Genomic DNA, 27,621 nt, shown 5'->3' with positions numbered 1-27,621 from the left:
ACACTAGCACCCCTGTTTTTAATTTTTTTAATAGAAGTATATCTAGTTGATACACAGTGTTATATTAATTTCAGGCATACAGCATAGCAACTAGACAAGTCTATACTTTATGCTGTGCTCACCACAGCCATAGCTACCGTCTGTCACTACACAATGCTGTTTCAGTTCCACTGACTATATTCCCTATGCTGTACCTTTCATCCCGGTGACTTATTCATTCCATAACTGGAAGCCTGTGTCTCCTGCTCCCCTTCACCCATTTTGCCCCCCATCCCTCTGGCTACCATCAGTTCTCTCTTTATGAGTGTGTTTCTTGAGAATTTTCAAACATACATAAAAATTAAAATACTATAACAACTAAGCCCATATACCCTCCACCTAGAGTCACCAGTAGTTAACATTTTCCTACATTTGTGCATGCTCTGTCTCACATACTCTCTCTCTCTCTCTTCGTTCTCTCTCAGCCATTTGAATATATGTTTCAGACAGCTTGGCACCTCATCCCTGAATATGTGAGCATGAATTTCTTAAAGGATATTGTCCTTATAACCATGATCACATCTAAGAATTTGACATTAATTCAGTAATATTATCTGATGTTCATTCTGTATTTCCCCAGTTATTCCAAAAATGTCTTTTATAGCTGATTTTTCCCCTCCAATACAGTATTCACTCAAGATTTATTTTTTGTACTTAGTTGTTATATCTTGCCAATCCTTTTTAATCTTTTCGTATTGATGTGTTTTGCCTTTGACTTATTTGAAGAGTTGAAGCCAGTTGTCCTTTTTTTAAAATTTTTTTTTAAACGTTTATTATTGAGAGACAGAGAGAGACAGAGCATGAGCATGGGAGGGGCAGAGGGAGGAGGAAACACAGAATCTGAAGCAGGCTCCAGGCTCTGAGCTGTCAGCATGGAGCCCTACGTGGGTCTGGAACTCACAAACCGTGAGATCATGACCTGAGCTGAAGTTGAACGCTCAGCAGACTGAGCCACCCAGACGCCCCTCTGGCCCAGTATCTTTAGAATGTCAAACATTTTGGATTTGTCCGATTGCTTCCTCATGATTAGATTTACTTGAGGTTGTGTTAAACATTTCTGGTGATATTACCACATTGGTGATGTCATATGCTTCTGATTACACTATATCAGAAGGCATCTGATGGCAGCTTGCAATTTCTGATGTATAAATTTGTAATTCACAGCAACAAAGATGTAAATGTTTGAATTCTGTTTTCATTTTTCAAATAGACAACGACTGAACGACCTTTCATTCAGAAGCTTTTTCGTCCTGTGGCTGCAGATGGACAATTGCACACACTAGGTGATCTCCTCAAAGACGTTTGTCCTTCTGCAGTGGCTCCTGAAGGTAACACAGTCAGCAGCACTAACACATTTCTTTCATGTCTCTTTATGACTGAGGTGTAACATAAGCATTCTGCATTTATAAATCACGTTTCCTGGTTCCTTCAGGAAAATGTTTTCATTATCTTGTAAGGGAACAGTCTTTTGAAACAGAATCACTTAATGTTTAATTTATTACTTTATGTATTTTTGACACTAACAAAGTAAGGAATTGACTATCTCTGCTTTTAAATTACTCTCTGACATCACACACTCTCTTACCGCATCTCTGGTGCCCTGGGTCTTTCATTTCTAGCTTCAGTTCTGGTAAATACTGTTTTAAATTTTACATTGTGTTTCTTCATTCTCTAGGAACAAGAGATGGTAAAAAAATTTTCTTACCTTTGGTTGAGAATTTAAAGTTCAAAATACTGAATAATGGATAAGCATTTTATTTGAATTTTCTGCCACTTCCTAAAGTTTCACTCAGCATTGTTCTCTTTGACGTTGACATTTCACATGTGCGATTGAGAACTTGTCCTATTTCATAGTCCTCATTTTGTAACGTAGGTTAAAATCATTTTCCTGTAGGCAAAGGAAAAATAGCAAAACTACTGACTTCTGTTTTCTTAATTGCAATATAAGGAATGCAAAGAAAGTGCAGAAGTAAAAAAATAATAAATGCTATCATCCCCCTACCCCTGGAGACCACAGTTGACACACACGTGTATGGACACTAGAGTATTTGAGAGGGGTGTGCGTGTGTGTGCGTAAAATTGTATGTCCTGCTGTATCTTTCACCTAACAGAACATGAGCATAGTTTCAGTCATTAAAAATTCTCTAAAGCTATTTTTTTTAATGGCACTGTGGTCCTTCATATCAGTGTACCATAATTTGATCATCACCCTGTTATTGAATAATGACTTGCAACCAAGCAATTGTTACCAAGCTAAAGGGGAAATTTCAGTGGACTATTATTATACTTGTTAATATGTTACACAGACTTATATTTATCATGTAGAAAAATTTAAAGCTTGCTACTTTGTATCCCTTATGGAAAGAGGTAAGGCATTTATAAGTATATTACTATTATTATAACAGTATAACTTCAGTGGATAATGGTATGTTTCTTATTAACACATTTATTCAAAGTTGGGATGATTATAGTATTACTTACATGACTAATAACTCTTATCACACAGTTCAAGAAGCATGTAGTGTCTAAGGAAATAGTTTGCCTAACAACTAGAATTGGAAACAGAGTGGGACTAGGGAAATGTTGATATTTCAACCTAAATGACTAAACAACGAATATGGAACTCAGAATAAGTCATTTGGTGTGTGAATGCAACTATTTTCCTTAACCGAATGTGTTTGCCATCCCTGGCATTCCTGTGTGTTATCAGTTCTTCTAAAATGCATGAATGCTGGAGCACCTGGGTGGCTCAATCAATGTTGGACTCTTATTTCAGCTCAGATCATGATCTCACACTTGGTAGGATTGAGCCCCACCTCAGGCTCCCTGCTGGGAGCCAAAGTCTGCTTGGGGTTCTCTCTCCCTCTTTTTCTGCCCCTCCCCCATGCACACGCTCTGTCTCTCAAAATAAATAAATAAACTTAAAAATTAAAATGCACGAGTGGTCAACAGCAAGGGGGAAGAGGGGCATCTAAAATATCATCAGAACCAGTACCAGAAAGGATTGATGAGAAAGATTATTGAATGGTACTCAAAGTTGTCGAAGTTAAAAAAGTTTCATTGGTGTAAGAGGTTATAAATATTATTGTATAAGGTCATACTATATCATCTGTCATCACTGTGCTCTACTAGACTATGCAGTCCAGAACGTTTGATGGTGTCTTACACATCCTCGTATCTCTAGTGCCAAGGTAACAAAGTTTACTCGGTATTTCATGTACTGAATTGTTTCTTTGTGTCATTACCTGAAACACTATTTAGGATCATTAAATCATGGCATAATTAACATTAACTTTATTATAATACTGTTGCAGAATCATAATCTATCTTTGTTGGTGTATAATTTTAGTCGTCACTAAGAGTTTCAGTTAAATAGTTTTTTGGCGCTTCAATTTTTAGTTTTAATAAATTTGTAAGTTGAACAGCCATAACCATAATCTAGTTTTAAAATATTTCTATCACTTCCAAAAATTCCTTTATGCTTCTTTGCAGCTGATCTCTTTTCCCACTGCCAGTTGTAGACAACTCCTGGTCTGTTTTCTGTCTCTGTAATTTACCTCTTCTGGATATTTGCATAAATGCAATCATACAAAATTGCAACTGGTTTTTTTCATTTAGTGTAGTGTTTTGGGGTTTCATCCATATTGTAACATATATCAGTAGTTTTTCCTTTTTATATTGCTGAATAATATTTGATTGGGTATATATATATATTTTGTTTATTCATTCACTGATTGATGGGCATCTGGATTGTTTCCAGCTTTTCACTCTTCTGAATAACGCTGCTATGAACGTTTGCATACGTGTCTTTGTGTGGACATACGTCTTTATTTTTCTTGGGTTGGATTCCTAGGAGTGGAATTGCTAGGTCATGCGGTAGGTCTGTGTTTAATTTTTTAAGAAACTGCTAAACATTGGCAAAGTGGCTGCATCATTTTACAGTATTACCTGCTTCACATCCTTGCCAGCATGTATTTTTTTGTCTTATAGCCATCCTAGTGGTTGTGTAGAGGTATCTCTTGGTTTTATTTTTTATTTCCCTAATGACTAATGATGTTGAGTGTGTTTTCATGTGCTTATTATTATTTGTGGATGTATTTGGTGAAATGTTTATTCAGATTCCTTTCTCATTTTTTTCCTGGATTTTTCATCTTATTACTGAGTTTTGAGAGTTATTTATATATTTTGGATACAAAGCTTTATTTTTTTTTAATTTTTTTAAGTTTATTTATTTATTTTGAGAGAGAGAGAGAGCCCCTGGATACAAATCTTTATCACACATATGATTTGCAATTATTTTCTCCTAGTCTGTAACATGGCTTAATTTTCTTTTGAAAACTAAAAGTAGGGGCACCTAAGTGGCTCAGTCAGTTAAGCGTCCAACTCTTGATTTCAGCTCAGGTCATGTTCTCATGGTTGGTGAGTTCAAGCCCTGCATGGGGCTCTGCACTAGCAGTGTGGAACCTGCTTGGGATTCGTTCTCTGTCTCCCTCTGTCTCTGCCCCTTTCCTACTCACGCACTCTCTCTCAAAATAAATAAATAAATAAATAAGTAAATAAGTAAATAAATAAATAAATAAAGACATTTTAAAAGAGTATACTTACCTAAAAAAAAAAAAAGTAAAAGAAAAGGATTTAATTTTTTTTTTTAATTTTTTTTTCAATGTTTATTTATTTTTGGGACAGAGAGAGACAGAGCATGAACGGGGGAGGGGCAGAGAGAGAGGGAGACACAGAATCGGAAACAGGCTCCAGGCTCTGAGCCATCAGCCCAGAGCCTGACGCGGGGCTCGAACTCCCGGACCGCGAGATCGTGACCTGGCTGAAGTCGGACGCTTAACCGACTGCGCCACCCAGGCGCCCCGAAAAGGATTTAATTTTGATGGATCCCTATTAAAGTTTTTATGTATTACCTTCAGTTAAATAATTTTGTTTATTAAACTTATTCTTTTGAACTCAGCTTACAGAAATTTTCACTGAGAAATTCCCAGTAACTTTTATTGATTCAGGAATAACCTTACCATTCTGTTTCATTTTCTCCATGCTATAGGGATTGTTTTTTTTTTTTTTTTTTTTTTTTTTTTTAATCTGCTTACTGTCTGTTTTTCCACATTCTTGAAGATTTGGGAATATAGATTAGTTTTTCTATTTGAAGTACAATTAAAATACTAATCATTTTTATTGCTGACAGAAATGGAGTTCATATACCTCATACCTGCCTCCACTGCAAACATTGGCTTTCAGTTACTCATTTCTCTGTACCGTATTTTTCATTCTTTTTTAGTACTTTGTAGTGTTTTAAACAACAGTGAAAAATGCTTGTATCAACTAAGAGCAATTGAAATTACTTTATATGGTGGCAGATGGTACCTAGACTTATGTAGTGATCATTTCATGATGTATGTAAATGTTGAATCACTGTGTTGTACACCTGAAACCCATATAATATTGTATGTCAACTCTTCTTCAGTTTTTAAAAAAAAGAGCAATTGAAATTTAAAATTTAATATTGAAATGTCTACCTTGCTGTTCTTTTCTTAGATACTTTTTGGCAGTCCACTTTGAAAAACATTATGTCATTTAGAATTTACTTCTTTATAAGATCCTTGACTTCTGAGTGAGAACATCACAAAGAAACTCAAAACCTTGGTAGAAGGCTGTTCTACTGCAATATGTGCCCTAGCCAGCAGCACAGTTAACAAAGACACAGAGTGATGAAAGCTTTTTCTAGAGGAAGGCAGGAAGAAGATTGGTTGGGTGTTAATTTTGTATTTGACATCTTTAAAGAATCTTCAATTATCCAACCTTAAAGTTAATGTAGTTCAGGCTCTTGACTTCTTTTCTTTTTTTAATGATTATTTATTTTGAGAGAGAGCTTGCGAGCCGGGGAGGGACACACAGAGGGAGAGGGAGAATCCCACGCAGGCTCCACACTCAGCGCTGAGCCCAATGTGGGGTTAAATCTCAAGAACTGTGAGACCATGACCTGTGCCAAAATCAAGAGCTGGACATTTAACCGACTGAGCCACCCAGGTGCCCCCAGGCTCTTGATTTCTTAGATGAGTAGCTGAGGGTCTCTTGGCTACTTAGTGGCAGAACTGGGTTTAGAACTCGAAGTCTCCTTCTCCTGGTTTACTAGTTTTTCTGCTTTTCTCTGCTTCCATTTGTTTTCATTTCCACTTTTCCAACCTTTTAACTTGTTTTATTTAGTTTAAAATAGCATTCTGAAATGTTTGCTTTTTCCCTCTTTATCCTATGACTTATGTTTTAATATCTCATCTTGCTTGCTTGCAGCATATTTACTGCTAGGATCTTAGGAACCTGAGCTTCTGTTGTTATTTTGTCCATGTTGTTATTTTAGTGCTCCTGTGTATAATTCCAGCCACTTTTCCTCTTAAACTTCTTGAGATGGTGGCTCTGACATTCAGGCAAGAAAATGAACAGCAGTCACGTGCTTTGAGCTGGTGCACTCTGTTGAAATGCACCTCCGTGCTCTTTTGCCATTCCTACATCTGGATCACAACAACACGTACAAGATGAGCGTGACCCAGCACAAATTTGTGAGGTCGTTTTATTCTTTGAAAGGCTCTTTATTCTCTCCTAAATTTGTAGCCTGCCCAACCTGCACATCCATCCCTAGAGAGTACACGGTGTGATTCCCCTTACATTTTTTGAAGGGGCCGGTGAGGTAGCCACACTCACAACTCTAATCCACAGACTGCCTCTTAGGCAATTTCAGATGTTACAGGTGGATATCTTTGTGACAGGTTTCTTCCCAGCTGTCACGTGCTTACACTGATTGGAGTGCACACACACACACACACACACACACACACACTATACACACAGTTCATTGAAATGATATAAACAGCATCTGTACTTTTGAGGTACTTTTGATAGTACCTTTCACACCAGGGGAGGCCACGTTTCTAACACCAGTATCTTACCTTTGGAAAAACTTTTATTTATTTGCCTCTTCCTTTGGTAAGCTCATATTGGAAAATAACTGTCATTTCAGCATCTGTGGGGAGTATCCAAAACACCAAGTCACTGTTTCAGTAAAGAACTGTTTACTGTCTGGTTCAGTCCACCTGTGGTATTATCTGACAAATGGGAAGCATTTTGAAACACCTGCCCTCGACTTAAGTTGAAAGCGAAAGACTCTTAAGACTGGGTGTGTGTGGATAAGAACTGGCTGTCATCACATGACGAAAAGAGAAAGTGCTTCATAAATGTTATGTGGCGCCATTGTCTACTGCTCCTTACAGCAAGTGATTCATGCATGAGGGAATTTTGCCTTATTTCATCATATGAAAGTAGAGTGTACTAATATTTGTGAGGATGTGCTTTAGGTCATTGTTCTCGTGGAGTAACTAATGATGAGCTGCTTTGTGTGTTTCTTTTTTTGTTTTGTTTTGTACGTGGCTACAAGAGTTAGTCAAATTAGAGGTAACAGGAAATAACCAAAGGTGAGCTCAGGTAAAAATTTTTTTGTGGTGTCAGCGGTAGTTAAAATGACTCAGAGCTAAGCTACGGTACCAGACCTGAAGTGAAATATTTCTTTCTTCATTCATTAAAGACAACTTACAAAAAAATAACAAAAATTTAAAAATATAGCTTTTATTCTTTTACTTTGGGGAATACAAAACACCTATAAGCTTTGTCCAATCGTAATTTATTTCCCAGTTTTCTAAGGTGAAATAGAAGAACCTAGTCAGTTAGGCTTATAAGAATGAAAATGCCTATTTTCACTTTTATAAATTTATTTCAGGGTTCCAGTTGATCAGTACTCTGTCACACTTGGGCTGGTTTAATCCTGAATTCATATGTGATATTGTACAAGTGGAGTGTATGTGTAGGTAAAGGCTTATTTACATTCTGTGGCAAATCAGTAGTTTCCCCACATCTCTCTTACCAACAAGGATGGTCCCGTAGCCACTTACCTTTTTCCATTTCCATTTCTGCTGTTTCCCGGGGTTTTTTTTTAACTCTTTGAGACCCTTCCCAACTACCATTTAACTTTTGGTTTCCATTTGATGTTATGTATTTCATTCGTTATCAGTCAGTTCCTTTGCATCATACTGTCTGCTGGCACTGGCTATAGTAAGACGTATGAGACATAGTTCGTGCTTTCAGGAGACTTGACTACAGTTGGAGTGGGCAGAAAGATGCCCGGATGTGGTGTGTGCAGGAATGGAGGAGACATGCAAAGAATATTAGGAAGCGCCTGGAATTGCTCTTCCGTATTCTGAGCTGAGTCTTAAAAGATGAGCAGAAATTAGATGAAAAGGAGTGACCAGGTCATACGTACCACGTGGCCACCAAAGAAGTAGACTCCTTCACCAGCTACCCAGGGGCTGGTTACTAAGTGTAATATTTGGTCTAACGCGCTCTTCTAAAATTTCCATACTCTGTTTGCTGAGGGACTAGCCAACTTTTTTCTACTTCTCTCTCACAAATGTGCAGAAGATTTTCAGTGATGACAGAAATGGGGGAAAAGCATTGAGGAGCTAAGTGGTCTATTTGTTTCATTAGCATGTTGGAAGATAACAACTGAGACTAGAGGTAATTATAGACCCCATTTAGGTGGTCTAAATTAAAGTTACAGTGCCCTAGGGGCGCCTGGGTGGCTCAGTCAGCTGATTTTGGTTCAGGTCATGATCTCAGGTTGTGGGGTCGAGCCCAGGTTGGGCTCCGTGCTGAGCTTGGACCCTGCTTAAGATTCTCTCTCCCTCTCCCCCTCTCGCACATGCTCGCTCACTCAAAAAAATTATATTGCTCTGTTGATATATGCTTTACAAAAAACAGTGGTTTTTACAAAAAGTAAAAAGAGATGGTGCATTCCCCTTTTTTCTCCTTTGCTCTGTAAACATTAGATTGTGTTTAAAATTTTTTTTTTCAACGTTTATTTATTTTTCGGACAGAGAGAGACAGAGCATGAACGGGGGAGGGGCAGAGAGAGAGGGAGACACAGAATCGGAAACAGGCTCCAGGCTCTGAGCCATCAGCCCAGAGCCTGAAGCGGGGCTCGAACTCACGGACCGCGAGATCGCGACCTGGCTGAAGTCGGACGCTCAACCGACTGCGCCACCCAGGCGCCCCTAGATTGTGTTTATATGGTGAATTAACTGTTGGATGTTATAATAATTTTTTTAGACATAAAGCAATTAGAGAAAAGAAACATTTAAATTTCATGTTATTCATATGAGTCAGATCCTTTGAGTGCTAGAATTGAAGCTGGTTGATTGATGTCTTGTGATTTGAGGTTTGAACCAACAACAGTCACTTTTGTCAGCATGATGACACTGACACATATTCATGCCACAGAAACATAAAACCTACAAACCCCCAAACTTCATCAGAACAAAGGTTTAGGAGTAAGAATAATGGGTTTTACAATTTTGGTAACTTTTTTTCATTCATTTAGAATTCATTTTCATTGTAGTATCCCTTTGTACCTTCACACTGGGTTGGAAGATCATTTGGTTGGTTGTTTTCTTCTTTCTTTCCTTCTTTTCTTTCTCTTTCTTTCTTTTTTGTTTAATGCATCCAGGTTTCTTACTCTGAAATAAGGATGACTCCTGCTATCAGCCTCATAAAATGGTTGTAGGGTTTAAGGAAACAAAGTATTTGTTTAAAAATGAGATTTCATGAGGTGCCTGAATGGCTCAGTCAGGTGTCCAACTTTTGCTTTTGTCTCAGGTCATGATCTCACCGTCAGGGAGTGGAGCCCCTTGTCAGGCTCTGCACCAAGCCTGGAGCCTGCTTAAGATTCTCTCTCCCTCTCCCTCTGCCCCCCCTTCCCCCATCGCATGTATGCACATCTGCACGTGCTCTCTCTCAAAAAAAAAAAAAAAAAAAAACCTCGGGCGTACCTACCTGTGTGACTAGGTCAGTTAAGTGTCTGACTCTTGGTTTCAGCTCAGGTCATGATCTCACAGTTCACCAGTTTAAGCCCCATGTCAGGCTCTGTGCTGACAGGGCAGAGCCTGCTTGGGATCTTCTCTCTCTGTCTCTTTCTCTCTCTCCCTTCCTCCCTCCCTCCCACTCTGCCCCTCCTGTGCGCACTAAAGTAAACATTTTAAAAAAAACTGCCAATAAATATTTGAAAAAAAGTGTTTAAGAAGGAACACTAAGAATTTGTAAAGACATGGGAAGATGTCCACAGAATATTAAATTTAAAAAATAAATAAAAGTGATGGGGCGCCTGGGTGGCTCAATCGGTTAAGCATCCAACTTTGGCTCGGGTCATGAACTCATGGTTCATGGGTTCAAGCCCCGCGTCAGGCTCTGTGCTGAGAGCTTAGAGCCTGGAGCGTGCTTCGGATTATGTCTCCCTCTCTCTCTGTCCCTCTCCTGCTTGCGCTCTGTCTCTCTCTTTCTCAAGAATAAATTAACATTAAAAACATTTTTTTAAATAAAAAATAAATAAAGGTGAGATTTTATAATCGTGTTTTTCCAGGGTTTTACAATTAACATTTTTTTCCTGCAGTTTTGTTAATTTTTTTTTTTTTTTTTTACAAATTACTGTGTTTATAAGAAATTTACAAAATAAAGTTAAAAGGAAGCAGTTTTGGGGCGCCTGGGTGGCGCAGTCGGTTAAGCGTCCGACTTCAGCCAGGTCACGATCTCGCGGTCCGTGAGTTCGAGCCCCGCGTCAGGCTCTGGGCTGATGGCTCAGAGCCTGGAGCCTGCTTCCGATTCTGTGTCTCCCTCTCTCTCTGCCCCTCCCCCATTCATGCTCTGTCTCTCTCTGTCCCAAAAATAAATAAAAAACGTTGAAAAAAAAATTAAAAAAAAAAAAAAAGGAAGCAGTTTTTTCTTGTTGTTTGTTGATAATCCCACTCTGCAGAGACAGGTACTTGTTGATATTCAACATATGTACAGAAAGTATAAATTTATGATGAACTTTAAATGTAAATCAAAGGGCACCTGGGTGGCTCAGTTGGTTAAGCGTCTGACCAGCTCAGATCGTGTTCACACAGTTCATGAGTTTGAGTCCCGCATCAGGCTTTGTGCTGAGAGCACGGGGCCTGGAGCCTGCTTTGAGTTGTGTCTCCCTCTCTTTGCCCTTCCCCTCCCGCCCTCCCTCCCTCCCTCCCTCTCTCTCTCTGTCTCTGTCTCTCTCTGTCTCTGTCTCTCTCTCTCTCTCTCTCTCATATAATAAATGTAAACCAATATTGTAACTTTTTTTTTTAATGCTTATTTACTTTTGCGAGAGAGACAGAGTGTGTGCTGGGGAGGTGCAGAGAGAGAGGGAAATCCAGAATCTGAAGCGGGCTCCAGGCCCTGAGCTGTCAGCACAGAGTCCAAAGTGGGGCTCAAACAGAGGACCTGTGAGATCATGACTTGAGCCAAAGTAGGACACTTAACTGACTGAGCTTCTCAGGTGCCCCTGTAACTTCTTATATACCAGATTATGGCAAGGGGTCTATGCCACTGATTTTTTCCTTTTTAAAAAAGATTTTTTTTAATGTTTATTTATTTTTGAGAGACAGAGACCGAGTATGAGCAGGCAAGGGGCAGAGAGACAGGGAGACACAGAATCTGAAGCAGGCTCCAGGCTCTGAGCTGTCCTTTTTTTTTGGTAAGAAATTAAATTCTGGACATGATTAGAATGTACCAGAACTCTGGCTCTGGCAAGAAAGAAATAAGCTTACTTCACTAGGGCACCTATTTAATCATTGCGGCCAGCTCAATTATCATACACTTGTTAAAATATATTTAATGTAAAAATCTTAAGGCAAGGGATCTGACAGCGTTGCTGTTAGTGAAAGCTTTTCACTGAAGACTCTAAGCAGTGGTTCACACATTTATTTGAAGTTTCAGCTATTCACAAGTAACCATGGAAGGCCCATTCATAACTTTGCTGAGATACTGTGGGTCTGACTTGTGGGACTGGGTCACTGGTCGCTTGCCCTTTCAGCCTCATCCTGACACTCCCTGGTCTTCGTTGTTCTCTCTCCCTCACTGGATGCATGTGCATATTTTATATTAAAAGATGATGTAGTGTCATTCACAATGGGAATTCAAAAAGTTATTTAAATATAGCCCTCATGAGCAAAGATCTTCACTCCAGTTTGGACACAAGCGATTTGTTAGGCTCAGTTTAAACTTGGTAATTATAATAGAGTTTCTTTTCTTAGATTTATCATTTTGCCATCCGATTCTAAGTGAAAATGAGTGAAATTCTTTGCCTTGATTGCTTCATTCTCCCTCCATCTTTGTGCTTTGTCCCAACACATGGACAGTATGGACTAATCTTGGTCATACAGAATCTGTTCATGACTTATTCCACTGGCATATGCCTTTCCTAAGGTCACTGAAATAATAAAGTGATAATTTTCCTCATTCTCCATGAGCGAGGACGATGACATTACTGTGCCTGTCAGAAGATGCTTCTGATCTCCTCTCAATTCGTGTTCTTTACCTAAATCTCAAGAAGTTAAATGAATTAACCAGACTCCTTAAAAAGTGGGTGTAGACCAATCATCTTTAACACTAGAAAACAAAATTCCCTTAACAAAATAACACATGCAGGTGATTAAAAGCTAGTCATCTCTTCATTAAAAACTCCTGTGAGACCTCACTCTGGCCATATATAAACAAGTGTAATTATTGCTTACATTTTAAATAAAACAGTGAACTATCCTGTAATTCATACTTGACAAATATTAATGTTCCCTGTTACACCCAACTGGAATTACTGGGTCATTTTATGAAAGCAGATCAAAAACATTTGAACCTATATTTCCAAAGTTTTATTTTGTTTTTGGGTTTTTTTTTTTAAATGAAGAAGTTTTAATGTCTAATTTTTATCACATTTTAATCTAATTACCAGGAGGCTTTTAGTCAGTTTATTAAAATGGTCTTTCAGTCTCTTAATTTAATACAATATCTTTTTATAGCTAATTGTGGGGGTTTTTTGGTTTAAACTTGGTTTATGTTCTCATTAAGAAATATGAAGATTATAAGCAAAAGTCAATGAAAGAATTAACCTGGACATGTTTTGAAAATCTTGTTTAAAATGTTAAGAGTCTAGGCTCTGGGAATATTTGGGGCAGATACAATTTTTAAAATACATAAAATATAAAAATTATGCATGGAAAGAGATATGTGGTATGTATTAATTGTGATATTATGTGTTCATTAAGACCTGTACTACTAAGTGAGTATATATCAGGAAGAAGTTAATGTAAGTATTTTTAAATGGGTTTGTATTTCTCTGATAAACAGCACTCTCCTTCTGTTTGTGATCACAGGATAAAAGCTCTGTAAGCTTGTATATGTTCATTTTTACTGCTACATCATGTAGTGTGCTCTTAAGATTGAGATCTCATTCCCCAGGAAGCATTTCTGTCTAAGATTAATTGCCCTTTTAAAATCAGCGTTTGATGTATTCCTTTGGCTATATCCTGGCTTGGTTTAACCCTCTTTGACCTGACCTCACTGACTATTACCGCTGAGGCTGAGTCAAAATCCTTCAGCATGATGTATGCACTTCAGATTTCTGCCTGTGGTTTTTCATGTTGATGGATTCAATTAGTTGGCGTTTTACTAATGAACATATCAGAGGTTAAAGAATTTATCAGACAGAACCAAATTGTTCAGACTAGTGGTAATCCAAAAGCTCATCTCTTTTATTTGTTTAAAACTTTTTCAGAAGTATTAAGTATTTTTCAGAAGTTTTACTTTCAGCATCACACATTCCAAGATAACAAATCAAGTCATTTTCTGCTGAATTATAAAATATAAATGTGAAACCACAAAGCTAAACACAATGGTTACAGCATTTGGTCTTAGATTTCTGCTATTCCATGTTCACAAGTATGAACTAAAAATAAAAGTTAAACTGAAATTTTTGGATTAAAGCATTTTCCTTTGAAGGAATACCATTCATTTCTCTAGCTTCCTTTAAATTCAAGGAGATTCACATATTTAGTATGCTTATTAATGCTAAAAATGAAATTCATGCATCTCTAGAATCTCAGCTAGCCTATTTTTAAAAACATTTAGGTCATATTCCTTATTGCAAATTGGCTAAAAAGTAAGGACTAAATTCAGATTGAGATGGGGAAGATTTGAGCCATTGCTAATAGAAATCTCTAAAAGGCAGATCTGTCACATACTGTCAGTTCTCAAATAATGACCTATTTTTAAATGTATAACAGAGATACTGGAAGGCTTTTTTCTCTACCTGAATGTTCTCATCTTTAAAAAAAAAAAAAAAAAAAAAAAAACATTACCTAAAGTCTACTAAATAACATAACAATAGTATAGTCTAGCTCATTGGACTTGTCAGTGATATGCTTTACTAAGTATATTTGTTGAGAGTACAACTAACTTAATTCAGAGGGTTTACAGCCCGGAAGGAATTGTTTAAACTGTCATTCCTTCTCTTGTTTGCATAATAATCAAGTCTTTGGGTTTTCGTTGTTGTCATCTTTCTTTCTTCTTTTTTTTTTTTTTTTTTTTTTTTTTTTTTTTTTAGCACGTTCATGAAATTTGTGTGCCACACTGACACTGCATAATAATGAGACTGAGTAATTCAGAGTCTGTATTAACATTAAGCCAAATTCTCACAGCCCTTTGCATGCTAATTACATAGTCAAATCCATGGTTTTTATAGATCTTTTGATATATCTGGTACTGAAAGAATTACCGCATTCCCATAACTTTGTGTACAGGAAGTACAGGAAGAGAACTACAATGAGTGTTTACTTTTTGTTACTATACTATGATCTTTTAAAAACTAGTCTTCTGTCTTCACCTGCTCTGTAATATTTTCAGCATTCTTGTGTTTTTAGGGAGTGAGCAGGAGAGAGGAGTGGGGAAGAGGGTCACTAATTTTACTGAGTACCTACTGGGTCTAAGCCCTGTGTAGGACTGTGTGCTGAGTGCTCTACTTGGATATGCCACTTACTCTCCATGCAACCCGGGAAATTAGAATTCTTTATCCACACTATGACAGGAGGAAATTGAGACTCGGAAGATGAAGTGAATTCCCTAATAATTTAAAACTAGCGAATTATGCTAATTTGAACTCTGAAAGAAATATTTTGCTGTTTAAGCATAGACAACTCATACTAAAACTGGAAGATATGTTAGGGATCCTCTGTTCTAGAACGTGCTTTACAGACTGACCCATGGAGTCCTATCAGGAATTCCCATGGGTCGTAAGTCAGCAAAGCAGCAGGACTTGGGAGATGCTCAGTCCCAAATCAACCAGAGCTGCCCCTCCTTCACCTGTATAATTCTATACCCTTATTGTCGTAAGATTTATTCAAGGGAACATTGAAAAACAGACTTTATCCCAAAGATTGATTTAGAAGGTCTGGAGAAGAGGCCAGTTTATACATATTTTTAAATCTCCCAAATGATTCTAATCACCAGCCAGATTTGCAAACCATGGATCTACACAGACACCTTCGTTTTATTTATAAGGAGACACCCTGAAAGAGATCTGAGGCCTGCTGAGTCCTTCATTACCAGAATTGGAATTCAACTTGCCTGCCTCCCAATTCATCTTTCAGTAGCACCTTGTTAACCAACGATTAACCATACTTGTTCCTTCATGTCTTGTGTATATTATTATGTCTATCATTATATTCATGGTGTGTATTTTATATATACACACATATATAATACATATATTACTACATACATAATTTATATATATATACACACCGTTATATAGGCATCACTTTTGTATATACACAAGAAGTTAATATTGAAAATTTATAGTTTTCATTAATGACTTGTGTGGCTAATGAAAATTTTTTTTGCTTCCATATCTAATTCTTACCATTCTAATCATACAACCAACATCTGTCTGAATGTATTTTTCTTTTCTTTTTAATTTTTTTTAATGTTTATTTATTTTTGAGAGAGACAGAGATAGAATGTGAGTGGGTGGGGCAGAGAGAGAGGGAGGCACAGAATCCAAAGCAGGCCCCAGGCTCTGAGCTGTCAGCACAGAGCCTGATGTGGGGCTCGAACTCACGAGCTGTGAGATCATGACCTGAGCCGAAGTCGGATGCTCAACTGACCAAGCCACCCAGGCACCCCTGTATTTTTCTTAAAAGGTCACACAGCTCTAAAAATGCTCACTTTAAAGTAGATGCTAGTTAAGAATTGAGTTTATTTTTATTAGCCTATTGGTGACAATACAAAATTATATGATACATTTACATTTTTATCTTTTATAGTATTTATAAGTAAGATAAATATAAGAAATGAAATTTTATTGTGATATTCTTTGTGTTGATATAAGATCTCTTCGGATTTACTATCTGACTCTTAAAGTGAATTGAATTCTACCTTTATCCAATGAGTATACATATCTATGACATAACTTTCTTTTTCCTTAATTTACAAACCCAAAGTATTTATGAATGACTGTCCTTATATTTACAAGATGGATTAAAATAATTAGGTTTAAAATTGCTATGCAGACATTTTACAAAATAATGATGCACACTGTTCAAAATTGTCAAGGTTAAGAAATTGAAAGAAAGGCAAAAACTAAACAAATTAAAGAAGAGTATAGAACAGGAAAATTCAATACAATGTGTGATTCCTGGACTAGATTCTAGACAGGGGAAAGCCGTAATTGGGATAGTTGATAAAGTTTGAAATGATTACAGAATAGCATTATATCAGTGTTAATTTTTCAATTTTGATAGCTGTATTATGGTTATGTAAAAGAATATCTTTATTAGCGAGTATACACTAACATTTGGGGGAAAGGGCATAGTATTTCTTTTTTTTTTTTTTTAATTTTTTTTCAACGTTTATTTATTTTTGGGACAGAGAGAGACAGAGCATGAACGGGGGAGGGGCAGAGAGAGAGGGAGACACAGAATCGGAAACAGGCTCCAGGCTCCGAGCCATCAGCCCAGAGCCTGATGCGGGGCTCGAACTCACGGACGGCGAGATCGTGACCTGGCTGAAGTCGGACGCTTAACCGACTGCGCCACCCAGGCGCCCCAAGGGCATAGTATTTCTAATTTACTATCTAATTATTCAGAAAATAATTGTATACACACAGAATGATAAAGCAAATGGGGCAAGATGTAAGCAGTTGATGAATCTCGGTGAAGGGGAATCCTTGTACTACTCTAGAAACTTTTCCAGAAGTTTGAAATTCCATCAAAATCAACGGGCACCTGGGTGGCTCTGTCATTTAAGCTTTCGACTCTTGATTTTGGCTCGGGTCATGATCCCAAGGTTTGTGAGATTGAGCCCTGCATCAGACTCCTCACAGATAGCATGGAGCCTGCTTGGGATTCTCTCTCTCCCTCTTTCTCTGCCCCTCCCACACTTGCACTTTCTTTGTTTCTTTCTCTCTCAAAATAAATAAACATTTAAAAATATCAAAGTTGCCCCCCCCCCCACAAGAGCCCTTTTCATATAGAACTAGTCCACTTGATTACTGTCTCAAATGTTTGCCTACTTTAAAGCATCGAACGACCTTAAAAAACATCTGAGTGGGTGAAGTATGGTATAACATTTTTCTCCTGAGTCATTTGCTTTGTAGTGATATATTTCTCATTTCCAAGTATTAAATTCTAGATTCCCATTTTGAAACACAAAGACATATTTACCAAAAACATTTACTTTAACAATATTGTCAAGTGTTTCCTTTCTACTGTTAGGAAAACAAGAAAATCTGCTAAGTTTTCCCTGCTCCATTTTGTTCTGATATTACCAAAATGTCCAGTCATGCTCTGTAGTTATTTGTGGTGGCATGAGTTCGGGTGATAGCATATGTGCTGCTTGGCTTATCTGGAAACATTTAGACTTTCTAGTGTTTTAATAACCAAAACAGTTTTTATAGGTAGAGCTCTTCTCTCTTCTGCATAGTAGTGCCAGCCATCAGAAATTATTCTCTCAACTTTAATTTTGGCGGTGTCTTCTGGTGGTGTTTTCTACCAGCGACAAAATTATCCAAGTTCTGAAAACATTTATTGACCAATTACTAAGTGTCAGGCACCAAACTGGCACTGGGGATACAGTGATGAATAAGAGAAACTTTAATAATTCCGAGGGAACTGCTATTCCATTCTAAGAATTCCTCTGGTGGCAGTTGTGTCATTGGGGTAAGTCAGAAAACAAGAAAGATAAAAAATGTAGGTAGGGACAAAATATACATTTAAAAGCTTAAACTGTTGTGTTGGGGAATATGACAGTTCCAGATGCATTTTTACAGTTGTCTTAGTTAGTGACACTTTTATGATACATATTAAAAGTGGCCCCAATTTAGGGCTGGGTGGCTCAGTTGGTTAAGTGTCTGACTTCCGCTCAGGTCGTGATCTTGTGGTTCACAAGTTTGAGCCCTGCATCAGGCTCTGTGCTGACAGCTCAGAGCCTGGCACCTGCTTCAGATTCTGTGTCTCCCTCTCTTTCTGCCGTCCCCCACTCACACTCTGTCTCTCTCTCGCTCTCTCAAAAATAAATACACATTAAAAAAAAATTTTTTAATAAATAAAAGTGGCCCCAATTTAAGCCAGAGAACCGGTCCTGCCTGTTCAGATCTCTCATAATGTGATTTATTAGGTTTGTTATACAAAGTATTTGAATAGTGCTTATGTTCTCCACCTTATATTGTACAACTCAGACTCCCTCCATCCTTTCTGCGTAACAGGGTTGGTCTTTAGCCTTTCAGACACACTTATGCATATAAGTGTGCCATATTGTATTCTCACATTTAAATACCACTTTAGGTACAATGTTTTGGATTATTGAGTTGAGACTTGTTTCTTATATTCTGTTTCAGTGTATCCAAAGGTAGCTCTGGCTTAAGGAAAAACTTTACAGATAAGGAACTCTTACACCACTGTTCTTTCATTTTTTGACTCAGTGCTAAGTAGGAGGAAGATTCTGAGAATATTAAAGTATTTCAAAGAAATATACATAAGAATATGAAAAGAATGATACCGGAAATGTTTTCAAATATTCTAAGAAAGATTTAATGCAGTAAAAATTTGGCAATCTAGAACTTACAAAGAATGAATCATTCCAGATACCTGAGGGTTTGTCCATTTGAATACCAAGAGTTTAAAATCTTGGTACTAATACGATACTTTCTATAGTATTCTGTACATTGTTTAATCCTTTATTTATAGATGATTCCCATCATTATGAAAATTAGTCATTGTAGGGACGCCTGGGTGGCGCAGTCGGTTAAGCGTCCGACTTCAGCCAGGTCACGATCTCGCGGTCCGTGAGTTCGAGCCCTGCGTCAGGCTCTGGGCTGATGGCTCGGAGCCTGGAGCCCGTTTCCGATTCTGTGTCTCCCTCTCTCTCTGCCCCTCCCCCGTTCATGCTGTGTCTCTCTCTGTCCCAAAAATAAAATAAAAACGTTGGAAAAAAAAAAAAAAGAAAGAAAATTAGTCATTGTATTGACACTAGAGATCACAGCTGTGTAAAAACACAATGCAACAAAGATTGTCAGAAAAATCAAAACAGAGCATTTTTTTAGGTGAGAAGTATTATGAGGGGATACTTTTTTCCAAAATTATTTTAAAGTATGGCAGTGATTCAAGGGTGTGTTTTGGAACTTCTACATGGTTATATTTGGGATTGATAGTGCATTTGTTAGTTTTTTCTCTTTGGCATCATTGTATCAATTCTGTGTAGTGTGTTTGTGTCTGCTCCTATTGTCAGTCTGTTGGCTGTCACCTCCCAGGACTCGTGCTGCCTCTAACAGGAAGTTTAAATACTACTTTAAAAGGGTCTCTTGTTTGAGGTGCCAGCCAAGCCATTATCACCATACATCATCAGCCCGTTTTGCCTGGACATTAGAGAACTAGGTAGGGATGAACAGAGCACAGAAGGAAAAGGAGGGAGGGTATTTCCCTCTCATATAGTTCCCTGAGTTCCCTGTTTTCCTTGTTGTCTTCTGTGTCCAGGAAGCTGAGAGCTTTAGACATTGTATTTTGGAGAGATTAAAAGAGACAAACCAAGAATTGTGCTGAAGGAGTGACACAAAGTTTCTTGAAGGTGGTTTTGTTTCGCTCTCAAAAAAGGAATCTCAAAAAAATCTCAAAAAAGGGTTTTGCTTTCTTTGTCTTCCTATTACTACCAAGGAAATGGTTCTGAGGGAATCATAAACTAACTAACGGTTTCAAGGAACCCGCTGTTTTCTTTACAGGTTGTCAATACAGCATATCAGAAGCATAAAAGATATAAAATTAACCCTAAATTTGTAATACAATTTGAATTTGAAAGAAAAGTGTGAATTGCAGCTCTCTTTCAATTAGCCAATGGGTGTTAACAGAAATCAATCAGTTTTCATGACTCTAAAACAGGACTCCTGAGTCAGACTCTTCGTTCCTTGTCTTGAAAACTGTAACTCCATGTCTCTAAAACTTTCTGATACATATTTGAAAAACTTGATTGAAAATGAACCTACAGCTCCCATCTGTTTCATTAAACATCTTCCCAAACCCCAATCTTACTCTTGATGATTTCTAGTCATATTTCTGTCTTACATATTTCAGATATATATATTGACCTATTTCATATATCTGTCATATTTAATAACCATTTAGTACAGTTTTTAATGTGTAACTAAAATAAATTTTGGTCAGTGGGTACATTGGGCTGTTTTCTCCACTATGGTTTCATTAACGTCAATCTTAGGTAAGCACAGTAATTAAGAAAGAATGAATACTTTCACATATAGCAACAGAATTTTTATCAGAATTCATTGCAACCCTCAGGTTTCTGTTTTGGGTGATACATATTGCAACATTTCAACTTTCTCCATGTCCACATTTCCTGCTCAGGAGACAGACCAGGTTTAACTGTTCAAGCTGTAAAATCCATTTAACTCACCCAGGACTTTCAAAAGGCAGCAGAATATTTTTCTTCTTCTGTTTTGGCCCTTCCTGATTACTGTTGGATTTCTTTCTTGGAATAGATGGGGAAAAAAAGAATCAAGTGATGATTCATGGAATTGAGCCAATGTTGGAAACACCTCTGCAGTGGCTGAGTGAACACCTGAGCTACCCAGATAATTTTCTTCACATTAGTATCATCCCGCAACCAACTGATTGAAGGATCAAGTCTATGCCTGAATGGAATTGCCCTTAAACAGGATTTACCAGAGCATGCCACCCTTCTGCTTCAGTCAGGTTTAGTGGAGGCAGCCTGACCAGAAACACTGCTGCAAGCCAAACAGGAAGATGATTCCATGTCAGATAAGGGCACTCGGGCTGGTCTTACTTTGCATCACCACTGCTTTCCTCCACTGCCGTCATTAAACCTCAGCTGCGGCATGAAAGACTTCACAGGACCACTGCGAGTCTTCTGTTTTCTTGTAAAATATAATGAAGCCGAAACCTTTGGCCTAAGAAGAAAATGGAAATATGTGCCACTCGATTTGTATTTCTGATTAACAAATAAACAGGGGTATTTCCTAAGGTGACCATGATTGAACTTTAGCTCGAGGGAGTGGAAACATTGGTTTAATTTTCTAGAGAATTCGACTTAAGAAAGTAAAAGAGAAATTCTGTTATCAATAACTTGCAGTAATTTTTTGTAAAAGATCCAATTACAGTAAACCCATCTTTCCTTAATGAAAATTTCCTATGTTTACAGTGTCTATTGGTATGCAAACAATCTTGTAACTTTGATAATGAACAGTGAGAGATTTTTAAATAAAGCCTCTAAATATGTTTTGTCATTTAATAACATACGATTTTGTCACTTTTCCAGTACTTTCTGACTCACACACAGTAGATCACTGTTTTTACTCTGTGTTACCATTCAGGCGGGTCGTCATTGACAAGGAGTGGATGGAGGGCATAGGATAGATAACTTGTCTCAGGAGCTGTTATAGAATTTCTTGCTGCCGATTTTTACATCTATGTGCTTTACATGCTAAAGGTGTAAATGTTACCAGTTATCTTTGCTGTTTTATCACTGTAAACACTGTCAAATCATAGTATGCTAAGTATCTGTATAAGATAATTTTTCATTATTTGGAAAAAACCCAGTCCTTTCCAAGCAAGTGTTTTTCATTGGCTTCAAGTCTGGTATTTCACTGTGGCCCCTGGCAGCCAGTCTTTGAAGTCTAAAGATTACCAGTCTCTTGACTTAACTCTACCAAAAATATTCAGAGGTTCCTGGAGTTCTTTTTCAGCATAAGGAAGGTTTTGCTGCACTTTATTACCATGCTGCTGGGATTCTACCAGCTGAACGTACTTGTGCATTACAGTGTTTCTTGTGAGCTAGCTTGCTATCCATATTGAATGTCGACCTATTTGAATATGCTAAAAGACATAGTATCATACAATAATGATTTTAGATTCCATAATAAAAATGAATGTTCTTCTTATAAAAAATTGTGCGACTGTCAAAGTGAGATCCTGCTAGTGCTCACTGCTTCCTTTTTCCTTTTGCGATTTTCACTGATTAATAATAGCATATTTATTCACAGAAAGAGATGAAGTTAGTCAAAGAGCAGATATTCTGGAATGAAATGTATAAGGCTCAATCAAAAAGAAAAACGTAGGGTACCAACGTGAGAAAATTTGACATAATTATCAATAAAATGAAAAGTGCCATTTTAGTAAAGGCAGAAAAAATAATATTTGAGTTACTTAAGGACAAAAAACCCACTGACTTGTATTTTTTCAAAAGAGGTTGATCTGAATATGATTGTTCACATTAAAAGTGTTTATTCGTCTATTCAGTTTGGGGGTTTTCCCCCTTGATGTTTTGACAGACTGAAGTGAGCTTCAGTGAACAAAAGGATCAAAATGCCAGGGAGTGCTAAGCTATGAAGAAGAAAGTGTGGTAAGAACGGTAAGCTGTAGTAGTTTTCCACAGACAAGACCAGTTTGAGGTTTCTGCAGTGGGCTCAAGTGAGCTACTGATCTTGACTTCCAGATTTGAAAGTAAATGTTATCAAGCCGTTGCCCGTTGTTACTTGTTCATTAGTACACCAGCATCATAACATATTACTCTACTCTAGTCCCAGGTAAGTCAAGCCCCGGTCCCCAGAGGAAGAATACAAACAGAAATTAGTGCTGGCTTAAATATCTATTTTTGTTTCTTTTTATTTGAATATTTAAATTTTATGGTTTATTAAAAAATTAAATACAATTTTGTGTCTGTCATTATTTCCAGAAGTTGGAAATGAAATTTCTATAAAGCAAGTTACCTATTGGGGAAATTATTAAAATTTCCTTAGTCTTATGCTTGCCTGAAAGTCTCTCAAAGCAGTAAAAAATATGAGGAATAAAGGAGAACGTACGAAAGGGCCATAGATCTCTACGTGCTTGTTTCACTCACTCTTGGTAGTGACCCACCACCAAGAAAATGACAACATGTTTTTAAATTATTGGCATTGTTAACTAGGAAGGTATAAATTCAGCCTAAATAAAGTAAATCACTCCTTGTCCGTCATAATGTTGTTTTTCATTTGGATGACCTAAGTTCTGACCATGGATAGAGTTGAATTGACAAGCACCTTCTATATCTAGAAACCCAAAGTAGCCTGCTCATAATTAAACAGAGTTGACCTCCCAGTCTAGAGCGTGGTGATGTATAGACCATACTCCAGTCAGTTGAAGGTGAACCCATAAACGCATTAAGTCCTGTTATATTGACCCCCCCCCCATTCAACTGGAAACCAGGTAGGAATTGATCATTTTGCTAAGAAAACAATATACAAGATTTGATATTGAGTGATAGTAACTTTAAAAAAAATTTTTTTTAATGTTTATTTTATTAAAGAGAGAGAGAGACAGAGCATGAGCAGGGGCAGGGCAGAGAGAGAGGGAGACACAGAATCTGAAGCAGGCTCCAGGCTCTGAGCTGTCAGCACAAAGCTGACGCGGGGCTCAAACCCATGAACCATGAGATCATGACCTGAGCCGAAGTTGGACGCTTAACCAACTGAGCCACCCAGGTGCCCCATTGAGTGATAGTAACTTTTAACTTTTAATGGTTATCTTCCTAGAGTGTGTTTATTTTTGATAGGCTATATGAGATAACTTTTTCTTTCAATTTTCAAAAACTTGGTTTATGTGGGTCATGCCAAAGAATGACAGTCTCACTTTTTATTTATCGTACTATTGATATTTAGGTCTGAGGTGAGTCGGGTTTCCTGTTAGATTATTGAAATAGAAGTGTAGAACCTTGAGGTATAATAGGAAAAAATCAAGTGTGATGATATTTGTAGTCAATCCCATTCATAGTCATTGAGATGGAATCAGTCAAAATACTTCTCTGTCTCCTTTGAGTTATATCCTCCCAAGTGTTTTCTAAATATATCCCTTTCCTGGTCTGAAAGTATTAAAAATTACCCATGGGGGTCTTGGAGAGGAGAGAAGCATGGCTCTTTTTTCAGATCATTGAGGTGAAATGATAGTTTGTAATGATAAAAGTTCATTTACCATATAGCTTTATTTGATACAAGAAGCCTTTAAAGTCTCTCTTGTGAATTACAAGTTTGATTCTTTATTAGCAAAAGTAATACTACTATGGAATCTAGGAAGCACAATATAGTATAACCATGGAGTGAAAAGGGGCTCAATTTTAGATCCTTTAAGTGTGTTCATTAAGTGTTTAGGTTTTTTTGTACGCGACTATTTTTGTTAACTGAGAGTATGTTAGAATGATCCACAGTGAGATACAGACAAATCTGAAGATACAGGAATATCAGTGTGCTTTGACATCCCAGTTGATTGTTTTGAAAATGTTAAGTTTGGCTTTCCCTCTGTAGCATCCTCCCCCCCCTCCCCACCCCCTCCCCACCCCCTCACTTCACAGAGATAAATAAAACACAACCAGGCTATTTCCTCTTTGTTTTCCTTGGTTCTTAGCAGTGTCTAGCACATAGCTGGTGTTTTGCAGATGTGTATGAAAAGAAGAACAAAATGAACTCAGGATTATTTAATGACACTTTAAAATCAGTGTTGTATTTTTCTGTTAAAAATACCCACTATAAAAATAGGAAGAACCGAGTCGTTTAGAAATCAACAAAGTACAGTTAGTTCGGGTGTGCATTACTGTGAAGACTTGCTTACTCAAATCAGCTACTTTCAGTAGGAACCACTGTGGATCAGATCCTTGCGTCAGTCCACATTCATTTTAGCTGCAGAGTAGACCGCAGTACATAGCTTCTGTTTCAACATCACTGTAATGGAAGCAGCCCCTAAAGCTGGAGCTATTCTCATCAAGCATCTGGGGGTATTTATTAATTTTGACCTTTTCATAAATGAGTGGTTTGCGTCTTGCTTTTGCCTCCAGTCTTTACTTCTGAAAATGTAATACGTTTTTAGCAAGGAGAATGTGTTAGACCTGTGAGCAAGGTAAACAGAACACTGTTCATGAAAAGCTTTAAGAGAAATAGATGAGTTTCAATCTTTTATACTGAGTGAAAGAAGATGTCTACCTACTTTATAGAGTGTTACTTAGAAAATGGTGATGTCTTTTATATATATATATATATATATATATATATATATATATATATAAAATATTTGCTGTGGTTTTTGATACATACTTGTGTGGAATCTGTTTCTCACACTAAGCATATAAACTCCACAAGAGCAGAGATCCAGTCTGTTTGGTTCAGTATTGTATTCCCAAGACCCAGCACCATACCTGAAACAATGGACTGCACTAAATACTTGTTGAATAAAAGGAAAAAGCTGTATGACATATCTCCCTTTTAGAGTCCAAAGCACATTGACATATTAAAGGCACTGAGAAGTTGTAAGGTCATGAGAGCTATTTGATCCCAGCATCTCCCAAACTATTTCCAGTATAGGATTTTTTTCCCCAGTACCACATCATATTGAAAAGTAGCTTGAAAATGCTACGTTGAATCATTAGGTCATAATGACCCAGAGTTTATAGCAGAACCCTTATTCCTGCTCTTCTGACAACTCTATTTGAAAGAAGTTCTCAAGCTTCTGACTCCAAACAAAATATCGCCATCCTGTTGATTCCTTGCTCCAGATACGCCCCACTTTGTCAGTATTGCTCTTAAGAACTCAGCACGTGTATAGTGAGCATCTAAAACATGCTAAGGGATGTGCAGAGGATGCAGTAGTTTAGAATTCATAATGCCAGTCTCGAGTGGGTAGTGCACATGCTCATCAGTGCTCTAGTTTAACAGGGCACGCAAAGCTAGATTTAGTAAAAGGGCTGGGAACCACAAGTCCTTTATACAAAAGGTTTAAATATTGAAACGGAGGCAAATGATTAATGGAGCGGAGGAGACTCACTTCTCAGTTCTTAGGTATGAGATCAAGAGGAATCAGATGTGAATAATTGCTCTCAGGGCACCACAATAAAGCTAGCCAAAAGAGCCATGGAGCTGAAATGTGGCATTCTAGGAAAATAATCACCAACGGCCCCAGTGGGAGTGCCGAAGGCCACGCAGAGAAGGCCCGCTTCACGGGTAGGTGATACTGGTGAGTGTGTGTGGCAGGGCACTTCTGATTTCTGTGGGGGTACTGTGTTTGTTTGGGATGGGTAGCCATCTTTTTGGGCTGTCTAGTGGACATTTCCCAGATAAACATGTTGCTGAAAGTTTACATCCATTAACTTAGACGTTGATATTTTTGTTACTCAGAACTGTTGGTTTTTAGCTTTCTTTTCCAGAGAAAGCAACTCAGTGACCTATTAACTCTATCTGATCCACTTTGTGCCGGCCTAGGGAAAAATTTCATCCCCTGACTGCTGGCCTTTTTCTGGGTATGCCACCTCAACCACACCTCCCTTAAGAATTTGGTCATTCCTAGTGCCTATATTTCTGTAGCTCCTTTTGTCATGGTTTTGAAATGAATTGCCATGTAATATAAAATACCAATTTATCCTGATACCTGATCTCCTGTGATGATGCTAGTATTCACATGTGACAGGGAAAGTTAATGGTGACTTCTGAGGGTATCACCTGGAGCCAACTTTAGATGAGGGATAACCATGTTGGGTGTGTGTGTGTGTGTGTGTGCGTGCACACATGCACACGCATGTGCCGTGCACATGAATGTACATGTACATGCATAAAGATCATGGGCGAGCAAATCAGATAAAGGCTAAGTTACTTTTGAACTGCACCATGCTTGAAACAATAGAGTAAAACAATGGAAACGCCGGATAAATTGTGATTAGCAGTAGTCCAACTCAGATGTATGGTAGTCCTATTTCTTCCTAGGGAGAACAGAGCCCATACATTAAGTCTTTAAGAAGAACTTTTAGGACATCTCGGTACAATCAGCTCTTAATTGCAAATTCTGTATTAAGTGTTTTAGTCTCCCAGATTTTATAGAACTCCACATGATTCATTCATCTATTCAAACATTTTTCGAGCAGTTAGAGCTGTGGATATTCTGGGAGGAACAAGACACGGTCTCTGACCCTAAGGAAGCTCTGAGACGAGAGAAGAGAAAGATCATTACAGAGCATAATAGTTGGAAATTGCAGGGAGAAAAGTACAAGCACTGAGAAAATAGAGCTGAGAAGACGATTTACTTTGAGCTAACTAGATGGTATCTCACATGACCTCTCAGAAACATTTGGCAGTGGTTGATCACACCTTCATTCCTGAAACACTTT

General features: G+C 37.7%; 1 protein-coding gene across 3 annotated transcripts in view; it reads left to right on the top strand.

Moving 5' to 3' along the window:
- The window catches only part of ATG5 (autophagy related 5), a 130,226-nt gene extending 108,484 nt beyond the window's left edge, over positions 1–21,742 (top strand). For all 3 annotated transcript variants that reach the window (XM_003986419.6, XM_006931914.4, XM_019831033.3), the window contains 2 exons: positions 1,250–1,367; positions 20,966–21,742. In XM_003986419.6, the coding sequence (XP_003986468.1) occupies positions 1,250–1,367; positions 20,966–21,102 (255 nt within the window). In that variant the 3' untranslated portion in view covers positions 21,103–21,742. The remainder of the gene's footprint in view (positions 1–1,249; positions 1,368–20,965) is intronic.
- The last annotated feature ends 5,879 nt before the right edge of the window (positions 21,743–27,621 follow it).

The sequence above is a fragment of the Felis catus genome, chromosome B2 (genome assembly GCF_018350175.1).
Source record: "Felis catus isolate Fca126 chromosome B2, F.catus_Fca126_mat1.0, whole genome shotgun sequence".
NCBI classification, from domain to species: Eukaryota; Metazoa; Chordata; class Mammalia; order Carnivora; family Felidae; genus Felis; species Felis catus.
Note: the sequence above shows the minus strand (reverse complement) of the source record. Positions and strands in the feature narration are given on the sequence as shown.